The 25,378-nt window shown below is 36.9% G+C and overlaps 1 protein-coding gene across 2 annotated transcripts in view; it reads right to left on the minus strand.

Moving 5' to 3' along the window:
- KLHL1 (kelch like family member 1) overlaps positions 1–24,902 on the minus strand; it is a gene marked incomplete at its 5' end in the record, with an annotated part of 235,789 nt that extends 210,887 nt beyond the window's left edge. For both annotated transcript variants that reach the window (XM_084284977.1, XM_084284976.1), the window contains one exon: positions 24,418–24,902. In XM_084284977.1, the coding sequence (XP_084141103.1) occupies positions 24,418–24,902 (485 nt within the window). The remainder of the gene's footprint in view (positions 1–24,417) is intronic.
- Between the last annotated feature and the right edge of the window lie 476 nt (positions 24,903–25,378).

Genomic DNA, 25,378 nt, shown 5'->3' on the forward strand with positions numbered 1-25,378 from the left:
ATATATGTATGAATACATGCAGTATTTACATGTTAGTTTGAAGTATCAAACTAGCTTCTGTAGAAGCAGTAATGCTCTTACAAGTTTCACTTCGGTATTTTGAAGGAATCAGCACGTATATTATTGTTATGAGCAATGTATACTCTGTTTTCTGATAAATATTTTTTTACTTCTTCCATCAAAGTCCCTGAAAGAACCTGTCTACTTAGAAAGGAAGAAGAGCTTTAGTGAATTAATAACTAGCTAAAAGATGGAAAAAGGACTGGAATAATTGTTTTTTTATATTGAAGAGTCCTTTACAGGGAGAAATATCCCCGAAGAACCTGTGTTGCTGGTTTTGTTGTTAGCTATTTAGCAATGAAAAATGAGAATGAAAAATCTTTGATTTAAATTACTAAGTCTAATATAATCATACAGATGTAAGAAAGACCTCACTAAATGACTGAGAAATATATTTCACTGTTAATAAAATTAGATTATATTCAGTGTTGATAATTTTAAGAGTCAAGGAGATAGGAGAAAATTCCAAGCACATAAAAAGTAATAAACTATAAATTGGCTATTATTTGGCTATTATTCCTGAGGAAAAAAATCTCAATTAATTGTGACTAATTTTCCAAATGAAGTCATTATAATACCAAAGAATATTAAAAAGGGAAACTTCAATTTATTATTATGAAAGAACCTGCAATCAAATAACATTTTGTTAAGATGTTATGCCAACTATATTTCAATACTACATTTGTTTGCCAAAAATCTGCCAGAATGCTTTTAACTTCTCAAAAAGGTGCTGTTATAATGATTTAATTTTAATCCTCTTCTTTGTTTTACCATGCTGATTTTACTTTCATAATATATATATTTTTAATCCTAGTTACAAAATACAGGCACAGGGTTGTTGTTGTTGTTTGCTTGTTTTCTGAGAGCTTTTCAGCATCTTTGTTCTGCAAGAATGGAAAATTGACCTTTGTATACCATAGCATACCACCACACTGATTGGATTTAACAGAAATATTTCTTATAATCATCTCTTGAATTACATGCTATAGATTAAAGGTGATGCAGAGCAGATGCATTGGCTTACATCTTATCTCTAGTTCTGTTGTTTATTCCTTTAATAAATCAGTTATACATACACTCCTTCCAGATGTAAAATGAAGAGTCATTTTTTTTGTAATTTTACTTAATCAAATCTTCAGAATGTGAAATTTTGCATGAAAATGTGTATGCAACCAAATTAGAACGAGACCTTTATAAAAGAAAAAGCAATGCACAGAAGCTTTGCACGGTTTCAGTAATTTAGGCAACTGTTGCCTTCACAAAAAAAAAAAAAAAAAAAAAAAAATCAGTAGAGACTTCATGAATACTCTTAAAGACTGAAACAGTTTGTGGTTCTCTGATTTACTTGGGGGAAATTTAGTACTATAATTTTCTGCAGAGGGTATACTCTTCTATTCTTCATTACAGCACAGTATATACTACAGCCATTAATTGGACTATACTACAGCCATTAATTGGACTTAATAGGAAGACTGACTTGGGTCATTTGTCATGACTGAGATCTTATTATGTTTGCAGTTTATAAAGTATTATTTTCATGAGGCAACAATAGCAATATAGCATAATGCTGCGGAATGAGAAGAAAAATGAGAGAAAGGGACAGGAAAGGGAGGGAAGGAAGGAGGGAGGGATGGTGGGATGGAAGAAGAGAAAGAAGGATGGAGGGATGGAGGGATGAAGGGATGAAGGGATGAAGGGATGAAGGGATGAAGGGATGAAGGGATGAAGGGATGAAGGGATGGAGGGAAGGAAGGAAGGAAGGAAGGAAGGAAGGAAGGAAGGAAGGAAGGAAGGGAGGGAGGGAGGGAGGGAGGGAGGGAGGGAGGGAGGGAGGGAGGGAGGGAGGGAGGAAGGAAGGAAGGAAGGAAGGAAGGAAGGAAGGAAGGAAGGAAGGAAGGAAGGAAGGAAGGAAGGAAGGAAGGAAGGAAGGAAGGAAGGAAGGAAGGAAGGAAGGGAGGGAGGGAGGGAGGATTGGGAAGTTAGTTCATTTGTTCTTAAAACAACTCAGTGCATAGTCAGTGGATAGGTGATCTGTATTTCACACAGCCGTAAACTACAGAGCAATTGGTACATAAAGAGGAAGCAAAGACAAATCAAAACAAAATGTCTCTCATTTCATTCCCTGAAGCTATTTCTAAGTTGAGGATTGGAAATGAAAACATTGGATACCATCAATCACACTAGTTAAGCAAGCTTTTATTAATAGAGTACCATGAAACAGGGTTTTAAGCAGTTTTCTTGTGGCTAGCAGAACTTTACATAAACTTACTAAACTACCTCATACAACTGTGACTAAAATACACTTTGAACCAGGGATGATTCTTTGTATGAACTTCCTTAGAAGTTTTCTCATTGTTTAATTTTAGTGGGATTATTGCAGCCAAGCAATATGGTATAGTCAGTTAGAATTACCTGAAAACTAATTCAAGTAATGCTATTTAATTCCCACATTAAAATAGGGCTTACAAAAACTTTAATCTGAAATACATATCAATCATTTCCCTCTTACATATTTTCTTTTAAAATACTTTACTGAAGGCAAAGCTTTCACCAATTATTATTTCAAACTGCACTTATCCCTTGAGTGATGATGTTTTTAATTGACATCAGAAGCGTGCATACTAAAAATATAAAGATCTGCAAACATTTAATGCTATGCTTGGAAATAAAAAAGTAACATTTTCCAAAGGTTATAACTAACCTTTTGATGATCCTTTTGTTAAAAAAAAAAAAAAAAAAAAAAAAAAAACACAAAGGGTGACACTAAAGCTGGTTCTTGTAACATGAAATATTTACAAATGACTTCAGTGCTTTCTTCTTTGTGCTAAAGAACCCCTTTCAGAACATTCTTATTCAGCAACTATCTTCTGCTGAAGTATTAAACTTTTATATCAGAGTTAAACTTTTATAAGGTTTAAGGTTATAAAATATTAAGACAAGAGTAGAGCTTGTGATGTGTTCTGTTTAAAGAAGAGCAAGTATATCTACCAAAAAGGAGAGAAATGCACATTTTATTACATTATTTGCTTGACAGTGATGCTTTTCTGATTCTTTTTTTTCCTTACATATATATATATTCACATTATACATACTTGGTTTTGGTATATGCTTGACAGAAGAAAAAAAGAGGAAAATAAACTTTGAGTTCTAAAAAAAATAAAATTATTACAAACATTATTTTAAACTTACAATTAGTTGGTCTTGACTAATCCAAGAATTTGACTAGGCACTACTGGTTACTAGGGGTCAGATGTATTTTAGCCACAATTAATAGCCAAATTGTCAACAGCTATGCAACATTCTAAGACTTGACTTCCGTTTCAATGCATCTTGCCTGAATTCAGACATGCTCATCCACAATACCTCCATGTGAAATTCTTATACACACCTCTTAAGCACTTTCAAAAATAATACAAATGTAAATGTTTCAGTCATGTTAGAAAATTAAATAATAATATTAAAAAATAAAAATGATAAAAAATTACCTTCTCCTTAAGTAAACAAATGTGTATTGGATTACAAGTGTCACTTTCAATAGCAAAGGTAGCTTTAAAATTATTTACTTTCTGAATTTTCATTTTTTATTGCAATTTTTATAGTTTGCAGAATTTTCATTATAAAGATCTGTATTGTGTAATTCTTCTCCTCTACCGTCTTTTTATTATAGCTTTCTGCAAATGGATTTAGATTTTTATCCTAAAGTCTTCTTTGTTCTAGTAGTAATTGTAAGTTCAAGTAACTATGTGAAAGACAGCAATTAGAGACTATTATTTACTTCTGCTGTTGCAAGTATGTATGTATATTCCGTTTTAATTAATTTTTCCTACTATTTTATGTTAAGCTGATCATGTTCACTTTACCTTCCCAGTAATAAAAGCACATTAGAAAAGTAAAATTAATATTCTGCCTTGCCCTGGTCTACTCTGTACTATTCTGTAAATAGAGAGCTTAGGGTGGGCACTGTAGACATCTAGGCCGTTCCATTTCACTGAAGACATCTGATCATCTCACATACAACATCTTAACCATGACTTACTTGCAAGTGTCCATCTCTCTTAATTGGCTGTAAAGACAACAGAGGAAGATGCACCAAAATAAGTCATTTCAGTGAAATGAACTGAGATTCTCTATAGTGAATAGTGATCCTGCTTCCCGTGTAATATGAGAACCTAAAAATGCCTCTTAACACACAACTGAAGTTTCAGTTTCTCACCAAAATCAATATTCTGCTTCATACCTGAGAATCTTCAAAGCAGACCTGTTTGTCTTCCCAGCAAAATAATAAATATAATACCTTTAGACAATCCTGGTTTATTTCCAGACCACCACTGTGGAGCCCTTCATAGCAAATTTTGGAGCAAACATGATCATCATTTCCAAGTCCAGCTTTTTTCAGGTAACTTTTCAGATCCACGCATGCTAAGCTAGATGCAAATGAAAAATAGTGGCTAGTACAAGACAACTAATGTTTTTCATTTTACTGTTTTATTGAATAAACTGAAACTCTTACCATTTAAAATGTTCAGTCTTAGCATATGGACAGATGGTAGCAAGGGAACAAGTTGACCTATCTTAAGTTATTACTGTTTCTCAGCTGATATACAATAACTGCCCCTGCAAATGCTCTTAGATTGATGTATCTATAAAGCAAAATGAATTAAACTGCCATGAAGACAGCAGCTATTATAGCTATCCTTATAGCTATATCCTTATAGCTATTTTTTTCAATTATTTTATTTTATAGTTTCTCAGATCTTTTTTTTTCTTTCTTTTTTTTTTTCAGTTAAAAAATCTTTAGAGTAATTTACAGTTACTTCCAAATTAAAGGATCAGAGTTCCAATAATTACCAGTGCATTCAGGGAGGCTAGTTTTTAACCAAGACTTGGTTGTTAATATTCCAATTAATAGTTTAGACTCTTCTATACACATGGAAAATCACACTAATAAAATTAACAAGTAATCTTCACCAGAAATAACAGGGCTTGACTTCTTATCCATATCCATATCCATATCCATATCCATATCCATATCCATATCCATATCCATATCCATATCCATATCCATATCCATATCCATACCCATACCCATACCCATATCCATATCCATATCCACATATATATTTTTTTTCTTGCTATCTATAACAAGATTTTCTGTTCATCTTTTCATAGATACATGCTGTCCTTTCACAGAGCACTTTGGTGGTGGTATGCTGGCTGCCGTGTTCAAATGAAGTGTTCTGCAAAACTTATGGGAATATAATTAATTTGGGTACATATTCCAATACATCACATTTTGCTGATGTGATACTCACGGAAGGTTGGGTTGCAAGAGATACAACACAAATTTATATTGAGATGGTACTGAGAAGGGGCATCAACCTTAAATATGCACATACAGATGTTCATGGATTACAGTATTATGCTCTTATTTTCATTTTATAAAGTTATCTTGTTAACTTTAATTTTGTGGTGCATCTAAAGCAAGTTAACAGTACTTGAGTAAAAGTAACCTAGTTTCATCCAAATACTTGAATGTCAGAACCCCTATCACTTGCATAACCATTTGAAGCTATCTTTGGACTGTATATTCACAAATATCTTCTTTTACTTATTTAACTAATGCACATACTTTCATCACACAGAGAACTCCTTTTGAGCAGCATATGCCACATTCTCTTTGCCCAGATAAGCCCAGATAAACTGTATACAATTGTTAGGCCCATTAGGTTGGCTAGATGACCACTGGACCGGATGTCTTAATTTAGATGAATAAAAGTAAATTGGACAAATTTATTAGTAAATGAATGTATCATTATGAAAACAAGCCTCAGATAGCTCCACTTACGTTAATTGCCTGTGTTTAATCCAAGAAACATTGGCAAAGTTGATAAATTGTTTTGGAACTGATAATTCAACAGACAATAATAATACTATGAAAAAGTAGATCAAACAGGGTTACTGAAAATTTCGTACTATTCCTCTTGCCATTCTCCAATGTATGCCATTTCTCCTACATTTTCTAATGTAGGAGAAATTTTCTAATTATAATATAATATCTAATATTTTTTATTTTATTCTCAGAAACTAGTTTTATAAAGTTCAGTTAAATTTATTTCTAATGCAATGTAGAGATTTAAAAAGAAATGTCATTTTAAAAGGTCATATGGCAGGGACAATAGATAGCATGCAACTAAAGGCTTAGCAGAGTACAGCTCTTTTGCCCCTATTAAGCTTTTAACAAAAGTGATATTTTCTGACACTATATTTTACTGGGTACTTTTTAGCAGTAAGGGATAATAGGCTTGAAATATTATGTTGATAGTAAACTATAACCTATAATTTAAGAATAATTAAAGATATTTGTTAAAAGGGCTTCCATCTGAAGCTGATTATCCTTGGATCCAAATCCTTGGATGTTGTCAATGATATACCATAAATATAGGATTCTAAAAAAACAAAACAAAACAAAACAAAACAAAACAAAACAAAACAGGAAACTACTAAGATAATCATATGCAAGTAAGAGTGTCTATCAACAACAAAAATACATATACATTTTGAAAATATTCATGCCATGGTGAAATTCCAACAAATAGGATCTGTGATCTCAAAATTAGAAAAAATATTTGTTTTCCTTCTTCTCTAAACTTGTGACCATCTCTTCAACCATTTTGATGAGATTTTGAGATTAATAATTTATATGAATTATTTGAGATTATAATTTACCACATATGACAACACATTCAGAACCTTGAAAATTTGATAAACCAGCATTCAAATGAGTAAGTGAGAAGTCCTGATCAGTTCAATTCACTTAATTCAATTAATTTAGTACTAATTTTTGTAACACTCTTTCAACTGTTTTATTTAATAATGATCTTTGAAGTAAAAATGTTACTGAAAGCAGATTTTTTTAATATTCTGATGCATCAATAATTTTGAAAATATCTTTAATTTTTCATTTTAAATCAATAAATCATCATCATAAATCAGTCCTTCCTATTTATTTCTTTTTGTAAAACTTCATTTTCTTGCAAGAATGTTTTCATAGAAGATTCATTATGATCTCTGGTTTAGTGCAAAAAAAAAAAAAAAAGAAAAGAAACACCAAATCTTTTTGTCTGACCCTTCCACAGTGAACAGATTTGGACTACAATGATCACACTGTAGAGTCGAGAATATATTTTTTTTTCCCTTTTAACCAATTTTTTTCTCCTTTATATTTCATAAAAGCCTGAAGGAACTTCCTACAGCAAGGATTTATTTTAAAAGTCTGCTTAAAAATGAGACATTATTATTTAAATTAATGTAAAAAATACTTTGAGAGGTAAAGCTTTTTTCATATCATGTGTTATCACCTATTACAAAATAAGGCTTTTTTTTTTTTTTTTTTTTGCCAGGAAATATGCTTTTAAACTTAATAGCATATAGTTGTTCCCCCTCTACACACTCCCCCCACACCAGCCCTCCTCCCCTCCCCCCAGTCTAACTATTTTACTTTGACAGCTGTAAATTTACTAGAAGATATAAAGAATGTATCTGAAGCTCCTGCTTCAGATTTATGGTATGTTCTATGGTGTTTTCCAATTTCCAAAAGAAAAATGTACTTTTTCTGAGCTCCACCAGAGTCTACCCCAATGTATTTTTAGACAAAAAGGCAACATTATTATTTTTATGCTTGTTTTTCAGGAAAAAAAAAAAAGTAATTAAAAAATATTTTAAAATAAATAAATAAATACAGTTAGTAAACTATTACTTAAAACCCATCTCTTTAGCATTTAAATATTGTCAAAAGGCATAATCAAGAAAAAAAAATCATATAGTAAACTGAAGGATTCTTTTCTAGGCAGTAGCTACATCCAAAAAGATTTAGAAATCTGTTGAACAGAACAATGTTCTGGCTCAAAGAACAATGTTTGGGACATATAATCACAAGAACATGACCTTTGAATAGAGAGGCAGCATTGCTTCTGAAATTAGTATTGTTAATGGTTTCCTAGCTTTTCTCTATATACTTATATACACAGATACATACAAATGTGCATATGTTGAAATAGATAGATTCTTCACCTTGCAACACAAAAAAACAAAAACAAAAACAAAACACACATATTATTTTTTTGCTTTATTTAGGCCATCATACTTTTCTTCAAAACTTTTAGCAACGTTATCTGCATATTAGTCAAAGCGCCTATCATCTGTTTGTAGCAGAATGCACACACCATCTGTTGCTCCTTTTTTGTTTTTCAACTGCTGTTTTCATATGCTAACATAAAAAGTAAAACAAATCAAAATAAAAATCCTGAAGTGTATTTGAGCTTCTCCTACCATGCAGTAATCATAGGAGACTCCGTTAAAAAAAAAAAAAAAAAATCATATGCCTTGCCATCCCATCCCTTTGTTATAATAGTTACTCTGTAAGAGGAAAAAAAAAAAAAAAAAAAAGGTTCTTCCCAAAATTCACCCTTGAGATTAAATTGAGATTATTTTCAGTTTTGCGTATGTTAAACTTTGCATTGATCTTTTCAAAATGTTTTTGTGTCATGCACAATTCCAATACCAGAGATTTAAGAAACTTCTCTATCAGTTCTTAATCACTGAGATTTGGAAGGAAACCTTCCAATGATTTCTCCTTTGAAAGGAAACTTCAGAAGACAGTTCATAAGGCAACACAGATACCTTCCTTTCATAATTGTTCTCTTTCTTTTTTCCTACATAATTTCCAAGCACCACTACAAAGGAAACAGGACACTTCAGACAGCAGTCTCCCTGAGACTGCTTTGGTGTTTGGTTCTGCAAGTTATATTCTCAATGCTGTGCACTCTCTTATTAAGAGAGTATTAAGAGCCTAGCACATAAAAAGATCTACAGTCAACTGTGAGCTTTGGTAATGCTTGCCTGTGATAAAGAGTAATAAACCTAAGAAGTTAGATGCTGGCAAGATAGGTGGTACTAGAGATACTTGGTGCTATTAGGAAATTATATATACATGTATATATATATAAAAAAAAAACCTTTAAATCTTTCTTTTGTATCTAATTTATTAATAAATTATGGAATCAAAAAGCTTAATGATATTTTCCACAATCCTTTTAAGATAAAAAGAGAAATATGGTATTGAATGGGCTCACTGGGGGAATATCAAGGACAATGGCACTCAAAAACGTGCCACACAACAATTGGCACAACAAATGTAGAGTTAGGGGAACTAAACAGACAAGTTTTGATTATATACTTTATTTATTTATTTATTTTTGTGAATATTGTAGATTAATTTACTTCAACACTTACTTGAGGAAGATCTAGGGTCTACTGTTCAATGACTTCAAAACATCTAGTTTCAATTTACAACAGTTTTCCCATGTAATTATTTTCGCTTAAGTTCTGTCTTTAAAAGAAGAGATAATAGTACTGACATTCACTTCAAATTTCCTGAAATTTTAAGCTTTTTTAAGATATGAGTATATGAGTATGTATTTAACACCTTACAGGATGGGGACTGACTTTGGTTATGGGAAGGCATGAGATGTGGCACTCAGACTGAAGTAGAAGAGTGGCTCCTGTAGAAGAGCCATAAGGATGCCATGACAAAGGCATAAATGGTGAAGAGTGGATGTACTTAAGCTGTAAAAGTTATTTTTAAAGAATGTAAAAATGGGATGATAAAAATAAACTTTTAATTCCCATATAAAATTTTTAAATTTTTATTTATTTATTTATTTTAAACCATCACCATTTGTAGCCTGGCAGACAGTTTGTGAGAGATTATTTACATGTCATGATTGACAGATGTTTGTCTAACCTATTATTCTAATCTCTGATGTTAAATTAGTACTTCAAGGAAAGTACAGTACTTCAAGGAAATCATTTCCAGTGCTTCACTGGAATCAATTCACAGCATCAATTACTTACTGATCGTCCAACCTAGATGATTCTGTGATTCTGTGATTCTATCTGATGTGTGATTTAAGCCCTTTAAATCTTTTCCAATTCTTCCTTCATAGGAAGAGTAGATCAATATTTTTACCAAATGTTAAAAAGAAAAATCTGTTTCCTATGCTAATTTTGTTTTGGTATGGTATTTCCTGAAATACTGGGATTTTTACCTGGAATTCTCCAGAGTCCATATCTTTCTTGATTGACCTTGACAATGCAGCAGAGCTGACGCTCGATTATATCAACTTGTTTTGCAGAATATGCATCTGTTTATATATTCCTATGATTATTTTTTAGCAGCAGCATGGCATTGTTTACTCATATTTTACTTGCTCTTTACTAACTGCAAATCTTTTGCAGAACTGCTGTCTAGTCATTTGATCCCATTGGGTATTTGTGCTGATTATTCTTCTGACAAGTTGAACTATTCCATATTCATCATATTCATTTTTTAGAGGATCTCTCTCTTTTTTTTTTTTTTTTTTTTTTCAGGATTATTTTGCATTCTGTCCGTAATATCCTGGTGAATCCTCTAAGACTCTTTTCATCTTTAAGAAGTATATGCTTTATTACATTATTTAGCCATTAGTGACTATAATTACTGGGCCCCAAAGAAGTATCTGAAGAATTTCAGCTGATACAGCCTACTATTCTGACACTGAACAATAATTGTTTATAATTTTGCACATGAAAAAGGCTTTCCTCTTGCATCCATTCTATAGCAGTTCTGATAAATTCCCTCCAACCTAGATGAACCATGCACTTTCATCTACATTTCAATCCTCTCAGCAAGTATTATATTTTTAAACAAAATTAATATTTTAAAGTATATAACGAGTTACAATATGCAAAACTAAATTCAGGAGGCTTAATTATAAACAAATATGTTGGTGAAGGTATTGGTGATTAACAAATGGTTCCTTATTAAAGTGTTTTGGTTTTTTTTTTGTCAAAAGTCTTTTGAAATGTGGCAGTAGTCTTAGGTCCTAATGTCTGTCAACAGAATACTGAAACAATTTCCAAAAATTACTCCCATTAACTTAAGATACTAAGGACTATTTATTCCATTTTCTTTCCTTCCATCTACCTTTCTTTCTCCTGTCTCCTTCCTTGTTAGAAATCATATTTTAAAGTTGTGCTTACTATTGCTACTTTATTATTATTATTTCTTTTGAGGTATTTTTATTCTGAACTTCAGAATCAGTATAAAAATTAGGTTATCACTGGGAATAAATTGATAATAAAGTTTTTTTGTTCTCTAGATACCCAGTACCCTGATCTAGTGGAAGAAGATGGGGAGCAGATTGTGGCCCTCGCAATCCATGAGGAAATAGCTGGTGACCTGCTACAGCACTTAGATGTATGCAAGTCAGTGGGGCTGGATAGGATCCACCCGAGGGTGCAGAGAGAACTGGCAGAAAAACTGGCCAAGCCGCTTTCCATCATTTATTAGCAGTCCTGGCTCTCAGGGGAGGTCCCATTTGACTGGTGGCTAGCAAAAGTGACACCCATCTACAAGAAGGGCCGGAGGGTGGACCAGGGAAACTATAGGCCTGTCAGTTTGACCTCAGTGCCAGGGAAGTTCATCGAGCAGATTATCTTGAATGTCATCACACGGCACTTGCACGGCAAGCAGGCGATCAGGCCCAGTCAGCATGGGTTTATGAAAGCCAGATCCTGCTTGACGAACCTGATCTCCTTCTGTGACAAAGTGACAAGTTTGGTGGATGAGGGAAAGGCTGTGGATGTGGTCTACCTTGACTTCAGCAAGGCTTTTGACACTGTTTCCCACAGCATTCTCCTCAAGAAACTGGCTGCTCTTGGCTTGGACTGGCATACGCTTCGTTGGGTTAGAAACTGTCTGGGAAGCCGGGCCCAAAGAGTTGTGGTGAATGGAGTCAAATCCAGTTGGAGGCCAGTCACTAGTGGAGTCTCCCAGGGCTCAGTACTAGAACCAGTTCTCTTTAATACCTTTATCAATGATGTGGATGAGGGGATCGAGTTCACCCTCAATAAGTTTGCAGGCAACACCAAGTTAGGTGCGTGTGTTGATCTGTTCAAGGGTAGGAAGGCTCTGCAGGAGGATCTGGATAGGCTCTACTGATGGGCTGAGGGCAACTGTACGAGGTTCAACAAGGCCAAGTGCCAGGTCCTGCATGTGGGGCACAACAATCCCAAGCAGCGCTACATGCTGAGAGATAAGTGGTTGGAAAGATGCCTGGCAGAGAAGGACCTGGGAGTGATGGTGGATAGTCGGCTGAATATGAGCCAGCAGTGCAGCAGTGTGCTCAGGTGGCCAAGAAGGCCAACAGCATCCTGGCTTGTATAAGAAGCAGTGTGGCCAGCAGGGCTAGGGAAGTGATCGTCCCCCTGTACTAGGCTCTGGTGATGCTGCACCTCGAGTACTGTGTTCAGTTTTGGGCCCCTCGCTACAAGAAGGACATCGAGGTGCTCGAGCGAGTCCAGAGAAGGGCGACGAAGCTGGTGAGGGGTCTGGAGAGCAAGTCCTATGAGGAGTGGCTGAAGGAGCTGGGCTTGTTCAGCCTGGAAAAGAGGATGCTCAAGGGTGACCTTATTGCACTCTACAGGTACATTAAAGGAGGCTGTAGAGAGGTGGGGGTTGGTCTATTCTCCCATGTGCCTGGTGACAGGACGAGGGGGAATGGGCTAAAGTTGCGCCAGGGGTGTTTTAGGTTGGATATTAGGAAGAACTTCTTTACTGAGAGTGTTGTGAGGCATTGGAATGGGCTGCCCAGGGAAGTGGTGGAGTCACCATCCCTGGAGGTCTTTAGAAGACGTTTATATGTAGAGCATCACACAAAAATTCAACTACAGTAAATAGAGCCAACAAATGTTATGCATGGAAGTTGTACATGATGAGTACATGTTGTACATGATGAGTGTATATGTACTATAAGATTCTGTGAGAAATCTTTTTGTAAAAGGAACCTTTCAGTCATTCAGAAATGACCATAACTGCACGCATAAAACTTGTAACAGGATATTTGGAGATGAATAACGAATGGATGTATACTAATGTTATTCCAGATTCCAGTTTATAAGAAGAGAAATAACAAGAAATTTGAGAAAAAGTGGTGAACCAGATCAACCTGAAGTCATGGATTAGTGACTCACCTAACCTGTCTAAAACATAAAAAGATCTTCTATCTCTGTATACAGACATAAGTCTAAGAACAGCAAGTTGTGTATGTGAAGTTTGTGGCACATACTCTTGCAAATACAGATGCACCTTTTGCATATTTTCTCCATGTCTGCCCAAGAAATATAAATCAACTTCTATGCCCTGAAAGAACTTCATCAGTAAACTGTAAAATATTCTGAGACAGCTTCAACAAAAACACACAACAGAACAAACATGCATTATGTATGCATCCTGTATTTTCTCTCCTTATGTGTTTCTATACCCTATTTGTACAGTTGAAGAGTAGCAAGAAAGAATTAGGAGACAGAATAGGACTCAGCCCAAGGATTATATTCTAAAAAGACAATGTAAGTGCTTGAGTATACCTGTCTGGATTGAAGATCTGGTACATTTTGTTTGATTGTTTTAGGGGCTCCTCTTTGAGCTTTGCACAAAGCTACACTACATTAACAGCAACAAAAGATACCATGGGGTCAAAACAATGCTGCTTTTCCCATATGGTGGAGTGGGATTGAGAGCAAAAACAGATGACAGGCAAATCCAAGATTTCTAGAAGGTTGAACATTTTAGTGTTGGTAATACAAAGTAAAACAGAAAACTTGATTGATGCAGTCTAAAAAAGAATGAAGGCATTCCACATAGTGAACACAGGCACTATTAGGCATTAAGAAAGAAAATTCCTTAACTTGACAATCAATTCAGTGTGATAAAGAGTATTGGTTTAGATTCAATAAATAATTTTTAAGTGGCCATCTGTAAAAGACATTTATGTCCAAACTCATTTTGGGATAATGCCAAACATTGAAACAATGCCAAAGAATTAAATTAAAAAAAAATCTCTTTTCAATCAGATCTAATTGCAAATGTTTTATTTCTAATATTCAATTTTATGTAGCAACCTTAAGCAAATAATTCCAATAATGTCTGGTCTCTGCAACCACCAGGCAGAGAGCACAAAGGCACAGGGATAGATGCTGCCCGAGCATTCTTTCATTATGATCACAGTTAATAAAGCTTCTGTATGACCTGTCTTAAATTCTACTTGCTTTTTTACATGCTTTGAGCCCTAATATTCCCCAAGAACTGCAAAGGACTGGAGAAAGAAGAAATAGGAAGTATGACTAAAACTGTGGTTTGGAAGAACAGGATACATATGATGATCACCTGTGATATTCTAAATGTGTATATATATATATATATATTTATGACTATATAACTGTAGTGACAGTCTAAACTTATAGTAATCCTCACCACTGCTTGCACAAGTAGTCATTATTAAGTAGCAAAATCCTCAAAGCGAAATAGAATTTATAGAATTATATACATTGCAGATAACATTTCTTGTAGTTGATGAAACGAATGAAAACCACAGGGAAAAACAAGCTCATTAAATTGAAAATATGTGTTGTAATTTTCAGATAGACATGAAAACAAAATTTGGATAACCTTTGTTGTTGTTGTTGTTGTTGTTGTTGTTGTTGTTTTTTCTGAAATAAAATGCCTTCTTTCATTTCTTATTCTGCAGTACATTAGAGTGTTTTAGAAGTGTAAAAGATGTTTTAAACTGTTTACAGTTAAAATTAACAAAAATTAACATTTTAAAACTTATTTTAAAACTAAAGATTGAAAATAGTAAGACCTAAAAAATAATCATTTTAAGTAAAACATCTCTATGAAAAATCAAGATATTTTAATACATTTGTGTTTGGCTTAAATTACTGGTACCTTTTAGTGACATCTCCTCCTGGACATCTCAGATTAATTTAGGACATTTCAGGTAATGCCACTATATTACAATGTAGCTGCTGAATGACATCAATAAATTTAGATGTCTTAACTGCATGCTGAATATCTTTCTTAAAATTAAAAGATAAATCATGGAACTGATTCTCAAGTATATTGTTTTAAAGTCCTGGGAACAGCAATGTTTAGTTCTGGACCAATAAATGGATATCCAACAAGGGTACACAAGCAGAAAGTCCTGTTTAATGAACTCAATTTCCTTTTCCAAAAACATTACCCATCTAGTTGACCAAGAGAGACCAGCAGATGTAATCTTTTTGGATTTCAGCAAAGTCTTTGTCACCGTTTCTCACACTATCCTTCTGTCTAGCATACAGCTAGACAAATACATAATACAATGGGTGAACAACTGGCTGATAGGTCAGGCTCGAAGGGTAATGGTAAATCAGGCTAGTGGCCAGTCACTAGCAGGGTTCTGCAGAGCTCCATTTTAGAGCCAGTTCTCTTTAATGTTTTCATAAATGATCTAGACACAGGACTCGAATACATACTAAGTAAGGTTGCAGATGATACCTGTGAACTTAGTCATATTGTCTAAACTTTTGGGCAGACCTGTGTTGTGCCAGGAGTTGGACTTGATGATCCTTATAGGCCCTTCCAACTCGGCATATTCTATGATTCTATGAGATGATACTACCTTAGGAGGAGTTGTTGACTCTGCTGAGGGTAGAGATACCTTGACAAATTAGGGAGATGGGCAATCACCAACCACATAAAGTTTAACAAGAGCAAGTGCGGGATTCCACACCTGGGAAAGGGCATCCCTGGATATACATATGGGCTAGGGGACAAGAGGATGAAAAGCAGACCCATGGAATGGGATCTGGGGATTCTGGTCAACAGCAGGTTGACTATGAGTCAACTGTGTGCCCTGGCAGCCTGGCAGTATCCTGGGGTGCATCAAGCATAGCATTGCTAGCCAGTTGAGGGAAGTGATTGTCCAGCTCTACTCAGCATTGATGGGGCCTCACCTCCAATACTGTGTGCAGTTTGAGGCACTACAATATAAGGACACAAAACTATTAGAGAGTATCCAAAGGAGGACAACAAAGATGGTGAAAGGTCTAGAAGGCAAGATGTGTGAGGAACACCTGAAGTCAATCGTTAGCAGAACTGCCACCCTGGACTTTCAGAAGGCAGACTTTGGCCTGTTTAGGAGACTGGTTGGCAGAGTTGCATGGGAGAAGCAGTCTTGAAGGGTAAAAAGAGTCCAGGAAGGCTGGACACTCTTCAAGAAAGAAATCCTAAAGACACAGGTCCCCCACATGCCAAAAGATGAGCTAGCATGGAAGAAGACTGGCCTGGCTGAACAGAGAGCTGCAGCTAGAGCTCAGAAAGAAAAGGAGAGTTTATGACCTTTGGAAGAAAGGGTGGGGTACTCAGGAAGACTATGAAGATGTTGTGAGGCTGTTCAGAGAGAAAATTAGAAGAGTCAAATCCCAGCTGGAGGTCAGTAGTCCAACTGGCTACTGCTGTTAAAGACATTAAATAATGTTTTTTATAAATACATAAACAAGAAAAGAACTAAGGAGGATCTCCATCCTCTGCTGGATGTGGGGGGAAACACAGTGAGGAAAAGGCTGAGGTACTTAAAGCCTTCTCTGCTTCACTTTTTAGCAGCAAGAGCAGTTGTTCTCCAGGTACTCAGTCCCCTGAGCTGGTAGATAGGGTCAGGGAGCGGAATGAAGCCCTCATAATCCATGAAGAAATGGTATATGACCTGCTAAACCACTTAGATGTATGCAAGTCTATGGGCCCAAGAGTACTGATGGGGCTGGCGGAAGCACTTGCCAAGCCACTTTCTATCATTTATCAGCAGTCCTGGCTATCAGGGGAGGTCCCAGTCGAATGATGGCTAGCAAATGTGACAAAAGAAGAGCCAGAAGGAGGATCTGGAGAGCTACCGGCCTGTCAGTCTGACCTCGGTGCTAGGGAAGCTAATGAAGCAGATTATCTTGAGTACCATCATGCAGTACTTACAGAACAACCAAGGGATCAGGCCCAGTCAACATGGGTTTATGAAAGGCAGGTCCTGTTTGATGAAATAGAGCTCCTTCAAAAAGGTGACACACTCAGTGCATGAGGGAAAGGCTCTGGATGTGTTCTACCTAGATGTCAGTAAGGCTTTTGACACCATTTCCAACAGCATTCTCCTGAAGAAGCTGACTGCTCAAGGCTTGAATGCACGTATGCTTTGGTGTAGCAAGGTGGGGATTGGACACTTCTCCTAAGCACCAAGTGATGAGGAGAAATGGCCTCAAGTTTTGCTGTGGAAGGTTTCGGTTGGATTTAAGGAACAAATTATTTACTGAAAGGGTTGTGCGGCATTGCAACAGGATGCCCTGGTAAGTGTTTGAGTCACCATCCCTGGAGGTCTTCAAGAAATGTGTAGATTTAGAACTTAGTAGCATGGTTTACTGGTGGATTTTAGTACGAGGTTAAAGGCTGGACTAGATGATCTTAGAGGTCTTTTCCAACCTGAATGATTCTATGATTCTATGATTCTTCATTCAGCTTAGAGAAGGCTGAGGTTTAACAACTGCAAACTTAACTGCAACCTCATGGCGGCCTACAGTTTCCTCACAAGGGAGAACGGAGGGGCAGTTACTGTTCTCTTTGGCAACTAGTGACAGCTAACTAGGGAACAGCATGAAGCTTTTTAGGGGTGGTTCTGGCTGGGTATTACAAAATGGTTCTTCACTGAGAGGGCGACTGAGCACTGTAACAGGCTCCCCAAGGAAGCAGTCATGGCACTAAGCCTGTCAGAGTTCAAGAAGCATATGGACAACACTCTTAGACATATGCTTTAATTTTTAGTCAGTCCTCTGTGGAGATGGAATTGAGAATCCTTGAGGAGTTGGATCCTTGAGGGTCCCTTCCACCTCAGGATACTCTCTGATTCTATGAAAAATGTAATTTTATCCAATGCTTAAACTACGTAGACAATAGCAACAATAACTGTCAAGTCTTGATTTCTAGTGTATTTAGTGGGCTCATGTTTTAAAGCAGCACCCTTACATTTATTAGGATGAGGGATATGTTCTTTATTAATGCATGAAATCTAAGATTTAATTATATCTATCCTTTTAGAATAGTTTGAATTTGCAGTGTAGACTTCAGTTGATGTTCATTTTCTCAAGTTTAATTGAACATTAAACATTTAAATTGAACACTTAAATCTGAATTAGTCACTCTAGACTACTGTTACACTCAATGAAGAAAAAATGGGCATGTCTGGATGACAATTCCTCTTATTCTAAAATGGACATCTAAGAAAGAGATAAGATAAATCTGCATCACTGACAGAATGAATTACTCAAACTTAGGTGTCACACTGACCCATTAGATATAGCAAATGGGACCATCAACTTGGCAGCAATTCAGGAAACAGATCAGCAGAACATAGTAAAAGTGGGAGCTGGAAAAGAAACAGGAACTGGAATTCTGTTAGAATTCCATTAAAACTTTCAAAGGAGCTGAGAAATTTTCTGAAGGATACTGACATATGAAGAGTAGGAAAGGGTGTCAGAGAAGAAGAATGAGAGGTCTGATGTTAATTGTTAAGGCACTAGAGGACAATTGGACTTTACAGACTTTAATTGGACTGTGTGAAAGCATCTAGGAAGGAATACAGGGAAGAATGGACAGTTTTGTGGCACAGTAAGTAACTTGGTGAGTAAACTTAAGAGGCAGATAACAAGATAAATCAGGAAAATCAAGTAGGACTATCTGCATAAAGAACTCAGGACTTGATAAGACAGTCAGAAAAAGGTCAAGACTGTGTAAAGGAGAGTAAGGCTAGGATAAGATCTAGAATGAGTACAAATAAGTATGACAAAATAGTTTAAAGAGGATGGAATAAATGGAAGTAAGTCTGGGAGTGACAAGAAGAAAAGTGCATGAGTGTGTGCTTGGCACTAAGACCTCAAATGAAGGAAAAAATTTTTAGGACTTGCTATCCCTTCAACTGTTGTATCCCCAAATCTTTTACAAAGAGGGTACACAGTCACCATTGTAATTATCCACACAAATAAGAACTTCCATTTACTACCAGTTATTTTACTGGTTCAAGTGGCAATAAGATATAGAGAGAATCCTCAAGTTTCGGACCTGCATCCTAGTGGAGGACAAAAGAAATAGCAACACATGAAGTGACTTTTCTGCGCTATTCCATTTTTTTCTAAAACCAAGACAAAACCAGCCAACCAACCAACTAAACCTATTTAAAAACCTACATTAGAAATGCTATTCTTAATGTAGCAAAGACAAAGATTTCAAAGTTAGAAAATTCCAGAGCTAGATTGTCCTTGTCACCTTATTTTAATTCCATCTGTGCATAGAGTCTTTAGCTATATGATCATGAACTATTTTGATCAGATACTATTGCATGATATGCACAGGACATAAGTCCTCTGAGAATAAATCAGAACTGTGGATTTAAAAAGTCTGTGGTGTGTGGTACATCTGAAACCTGTCCTTTTTGTTGTCAAAGTCAAAAGTAGAACTGTAGAAATAAAGAAGTTATATAACTATTTAAAAAAAGTTTCATAACTGAGGTGAAAAGTAGTTTTGTGGTTAAGGCAAATTAATTATTCTCTTCTGATTCTGCAACCTAGAAATGCAGAGTTCTGTGTTATATATTCCAGCCCAAGCGCTAAATTATATTCTGAAAAAAAAATAAAAAATTCTATATGAGACAACAAAATCAACAGAAAATGTGAGTACCTGTAAGTTTAACATTTATGGTATGTAACTCTAGGATATGGCTATCACAGTAGAATCCACAGTTAATATTTCAGTATCTAAAGAATACCAAGTGGACAGAACCTCAGAATGGCCATTGCCATTTTTGGTTAAGAACATTCTAAAGGTGTGACGGCTCATAGGATAGACTAAGAAATAGGAAGGTGTGATTCCCCTTTTTTTGTAAACTCAGGTACCCAAGTCCAAGCGGTAAGCAGGAAACTATATTTGCATATCTAGATGTATCTTTACTTAGATGCATGTACATTATTATATCGAGTAATTACAGTGTAAACTCTGATGATGATTTTATCTAAAGTTCATACAATCATCACAATGTTTTCTCATGATATTAGAAAACTGCACTGAAATTCTTCTTTACCCAGACAGGTTTCAAACTTATAACTTTCTACAGCAACATGCTAACCACAAGATTGTAGAGTGCTAAGAGAAATGGAGCTACTCTTGGAAGTGGAAGAGAAAAAAGGCAAAAAGCAGGCGAGATTTGTGGGATCAGTACAGAAAGATACAAAAGAAATGCTTATCTAGATAGTCTTGATTTCACAGTTTAAAAATATACATTTATGTTTCTGATTCTACTCTGATCTACTCTGTTTCTTAAATAATTATTTAATTTTAAAAATAGTTGTGAAACAGACTGATAAACTTAGATTTTGAATTGCAGAGTTAAAGTTTAATTTACAAAATTACTTACAAAATTACACTTTTTAACATTTTGGACTCCCATTTATACTGAATTCTTTATTTTCCATTGTCAATTTCAACAGAAATAGTTGTAAATGCTCTTCCGTCATGACTTTTTCTAGTGAAACAAGATATGGGTTTGAAACTTTTATTTGTAAGGAGGGCACAGAGATCAGCTCTTTCAATTCCTACTTTTTAGCATGCTATTATATGGCGTATAATAGTGGGAGGACTTGCCACCTTCACTCAGAAGTTTTATTTTCAAATACCTGTACATTTTATGAAAGACTTCTGTACTGTCAGTGATTGTTTTATGTAGGCTTGACATATCTAGTGTATCCTTCCTGCAGCTGTCTCAAACTAAATGTTAATTGAATCCTGTGTTCCTCATTCCTCTTCAGTCAGAGAAGTCTGGAACTGGTCTACATAAGTGCTGATCACTTTCAAGTGAGAAAACAGAAAGTAGTAGGAGAAAAATGTTATGTGCTCTAAAGCCAGCAATTCAAGTTTTTGCTTTGTGGCTGCTTCTGTTGGTATTGGTGGTGGTCTTGCTTTGTTTTGGTTTTATTTGTTTTTGTTTTTTTTCTATGTTTCACTTGCCCACTGTAAAATAAAGAGATAGTAAAGACAAACCCATTAACAGTTTGTGAGGCACATAGCAAGTGTTGTGGTGAACAGTACTGAGGGCTCATGAGTCATCACATAAAAGGTTTGGACGGTGTAAAGTAAGTGTAAAGTATCCTACCATTCACCGATCAAGGAGGAAAGAAAACACTGACCACTTGATTATTAAATGAGTACAGTTCATTTTGTGGATTGATTAATAGATCTTATGAAAAAACATGATCATGTAAAAACTCCGTCATAAACACATGTGTAGCTCATGGCTACACAGGAAGTATTGGCACTCATATTTTCCAAGCTTTGTCAGGTTGATTTATAAATCTGAATTGCAAATCCATTGTATGGATTATTTTTTCCTGACAGCTTTTTCTTATATAATTAAGATCAAAATAGAATCTATGCTTGGATATCTACTGTAGTCATTTTAAAATTTGACATGCAAACTCTGAAACAATTTGATATGTAAGCTTTCCAGCAATTTCAAACAATGAAACAACGTTTAAATGATAATTGTTCACTGTAAAACATTTATTTTTGAATACAATATACAATGTAGACCATTTATGTTAGTACTTTATATCATGCACAATGATATAAAGTCTTAATGCCAATGGGACAATCCACACAATGTTATGTGGATTGCACATTGTGCATAGAAGTATCTGTAAAATCAACCTGACAAGATGTTCTTTAGAAGTGTACCAAAACAAATAAATAAACTACAATGTATTATTACCCAACCATGCTATCCTGTAACATCTCCCAAAAAATTAAAAGTAAAATTCAGAATTCAAGATCATTCAGCTGTTTATCTTAGATGTGAAAAACTTAGATGTGATAAACTACCTACCAATCCACAAATAGCCCCAAACAGGGTTCTGCACATGATATAGGATGAAAAAAAAATGATTCCACTACAGAATTCTTGTCTTGAGCAGAGGGGAGCAACCAGAAAAACTTGTCTGGGGATTTAAAAAAAAAAAAAAAAAAAAGGCATTTGCACTTGTAGGTAGTTATTAAAAGTAGAAGTAGCAATAAATAGATTATTCCAAGGCATCAAAACATAAAACCAAAGCCTTCCTGTTCCTCATGTTATATACTACCACTGCTATACTCCCAGAGGACTCCTGCTCATGTCTGAAATATTGTGGATATGTTCCATGCTATAACATATTTGAGCTGAATTCTCACTGTTTTTTCACAAAACAAAAATGCTGCTTTCCCAACAGTCCCAATGTTTTAAAGTAGTTGTAAAATGTGTTCAGGACAAAATACCAAGGGGAGCCATGAGCTAACGATTTTATACTAAGTGTACCAAAAAATACAGGTATTTGTCTGTAGTCTTGCTGGAAGTTCAAAAATTTTGGCTCTTTGTGCATTTAGTAATATCTCATTCAAAACTGAACTGAAGTTTATATATTTTACATATATATATATTATATTTATGTATAGCCATATTGAAGTAAAAATTTGGCACTATTTATGAAAAAGACTAATTTCTACAGAGTGATGGAGATGTAAATTTTGGGGCGTAAGAAAATTTTTAGACCACTGAACTTTTATGGAATCACGTACTGGACACTCAAGTACAGAACTGACATTTTTGCAGTATTTGACCATCTCTCACCATAGCATTCAAAACTGCAGGTAAACTAAAAGATTTTGGATGGAAAAAGAGAAGGGAAAGTCTCAGACTGTAAACTAAATATTCTCATATTTCAAACCCTGACATTTTTATTAATAATAAAATGTTACCATCATTATTCTGAATTTAAACGAATTTTAGCATATGACCTCAAAAAGACTAGGAGCTACAGATGACGAGATGTGTTGTTTCACCACCAATGAATGAAAAGTGTGGAAGAAACAGACTATAAAAAAACAATAGCAGTAAAAGTAAATTGGATATATAGTAGCATCGAGTACATATGCGATGTGGAAATTCATTCTAGCAAGTCAACCCTTATGGCCAAATTAAGTAGTGCCATTTAATTTCAGTAAGCTTCTGCCAGTATAACAATCTTCAAAGACTCTTAGATCAGCAATGCACCCAAAATAAAAAGAAAAATAGATTATATTTGTGCCAGTTTTTAATCTCTTCTATTCTTTTCAGAAACCCTGGAGAAAATTTGCTTTTCACCTGTCTTTATAGTGTACCTTGATAACATTTTATATTAATTCATATATCAGCATCTATCTTCTTGTTTAGAATAACTTCCAATGGTTATGAAAACTAGCGTAACTTTTTATTTTAAAATGTAAATTTTGAATTGCAAATTATCAGCTATAGTAAAATGTAAATTTTGAATTGTAAATTATCAGCTATTCTATATTTTTTAAATGGTGTAGATTCTATGAAAATAACTACTCTGATAAAGCAATTAAGAATATATGCTTTAGAATATATTCCCTACTGCTCAACTTTGGTCTTTAAAAAAAATTAACATAGGCGAAGTTGGATGTACATGTATGTATATGTATAGCTATGTTAATCCAAACAAATGCATGGTGTTGTCTCTTTACCTAATAAAGTATTTGATAGAGTAAACTTTGCTTTCAATAAGAAGAACATACATTGTGGCTTAAGAATGCCAGGTGTCTCATTTCAGTTTATAAACATGACTGCATATTTACCTCCCACAGAAAAAGTAATAAATGACAAGCTAAATGAAATTTAAATTATTTTAACAATGGGGAGATGGGGGCAGGCAGAATTAAACCAGTGAAAAGTTTATTGTTCTCCGGAATTATTATCTGTATTATAGCATTTCTGGAAACTCTGTCTGAGATACATTTCCCTTTTCTGTTGACTTTAATTTCTTTTTATGCTGAGGAGGGCAGGGTGACCGAGAAGGCGAAGCAGCTCAAGATTCAAGGAACTTCCAAATGAAACAACCAGGTGCTGGGTGTGACTTGCTGGCTTTTGCATCTCCCCAGGTGTCACTGGGTTCATGACTCAAATTCTCATTTTTCTCTGTCACAATTTAGCTTAATTTCCCAGATGTTCCCTAACATCTCGGCACCCTGACATCTCGGTACCTGGCGCTACTATTCCTCTGAACTTCTGACAAAGTTGGGTGCTGAGAGCTCACCACCCCCGGGGCTCGGTGCGCTGTCCCGTCCCCCGAGGCACCCTTGGCACATGAGGGACCCTCTGTCCGCCCTCCCTCTCCATCACAAAGCCCCCAGCCCCCAAAACCCTGGCTCTGGAAGCCCAGGAGCCCTCCTCCCCCGGCTCCGACCACCCTCCTCCAACAACTCAAACTTTCCTCCGTGTGCCCCCGGCTCCCTCACTCCTCCCGGACGGCACCGGCCACCCCCCATCGGGCCTGGACAAGCCCCACCACCCTCCACCCCCAAAACCGCGGCAGCGCAGCCCCTACCTGCGCCCTCCTCCGTCACCTGTTGCCCGGCTGCCGCCATCCGCGCATCCCCCCGGCGCCTCCTCCCGCTCGGCCGGCGCCGGGGGCTTCTCTGGCTCCCGGGCGACCTCCATCCCGCCGGGCGCCGCCTCCGCCTCCTCCTCCTCTTCCTCCTCCAGGGACTCCACGTAGAAGACGGTGCGGGGCGGCGGAGGAGGAGGACCCGGCCCCGGCCCGTGCCCCCCGCCCGGCCGCGGCGTCCCGTTGGGCGGCCCGGCGGCGGTGGAGGAGGTTGAGGAGGGGGATTTCTTCCAGAAGGCGCTGCTGCCCCTCTCCTGGCTCTTCAGCAGGCGGCTCTGGCTCGGCCCCCAGTGCTCGAAGCTGCTGTCGGGCGGCAGGCAGCCTCCCCCCGCCGGGCCGCCCGCCGGCGAGGGGTGGCTGAACAGTTTCCAGCGGAGGCGCAGGATGTGCTTCACGTCGAAGTCTTTCCTGCCGGAGCCGGACATGGTGCCGAAGAGGGACTCAGGGCGGCCGGGCAGGGCCGGGAGGCGGCGGAGGATCGGAGGCTTCTTCGGGCAGAGCTGAGCCTGCAGGGCGAGGGGTGGTGGTGGGCGGCCGGAGGAGGGAGATGCGCGCACACAGGCAGCGCGGAGAGGGAGAGGGAGGATGGAGGGAGGGATGGAGGGAGCGATGCACAGAGCCGAGAGGAGGGGAGAGGCACCCAGCAGGGAAGGGAGAAGGAGAAAGGGAGCTGACGAGAATTTGCACGGCGATCGGTGGAAAGGGGAGGGGAGAGAGGCAGGAATGAGAGACACCTCTCAGGGGAGACAGGCACTTGCGGGTGAGAGATGCTGCAAAGGAGCGCTGATCTGATTAACGGGGGAGCGAGCGGAGCTACAGCCCGGAGAGGACCGGCGGCAGCAGCCGCGCCAGGAGGCAGGTGGCTCTTCCTCTGGCTCTTGGAGCTTCGTGACCGAGCGCC

Source organism: Netta rufina (genome assembly GCF_964035555.1).
Source record: "Netta rufina genome assembly, chromosome: 1".
NCBI lineage: Eukaryota > Metazoa > Chordata > Aves > Anseriformes > Anatidae > Netta > Netta rufina.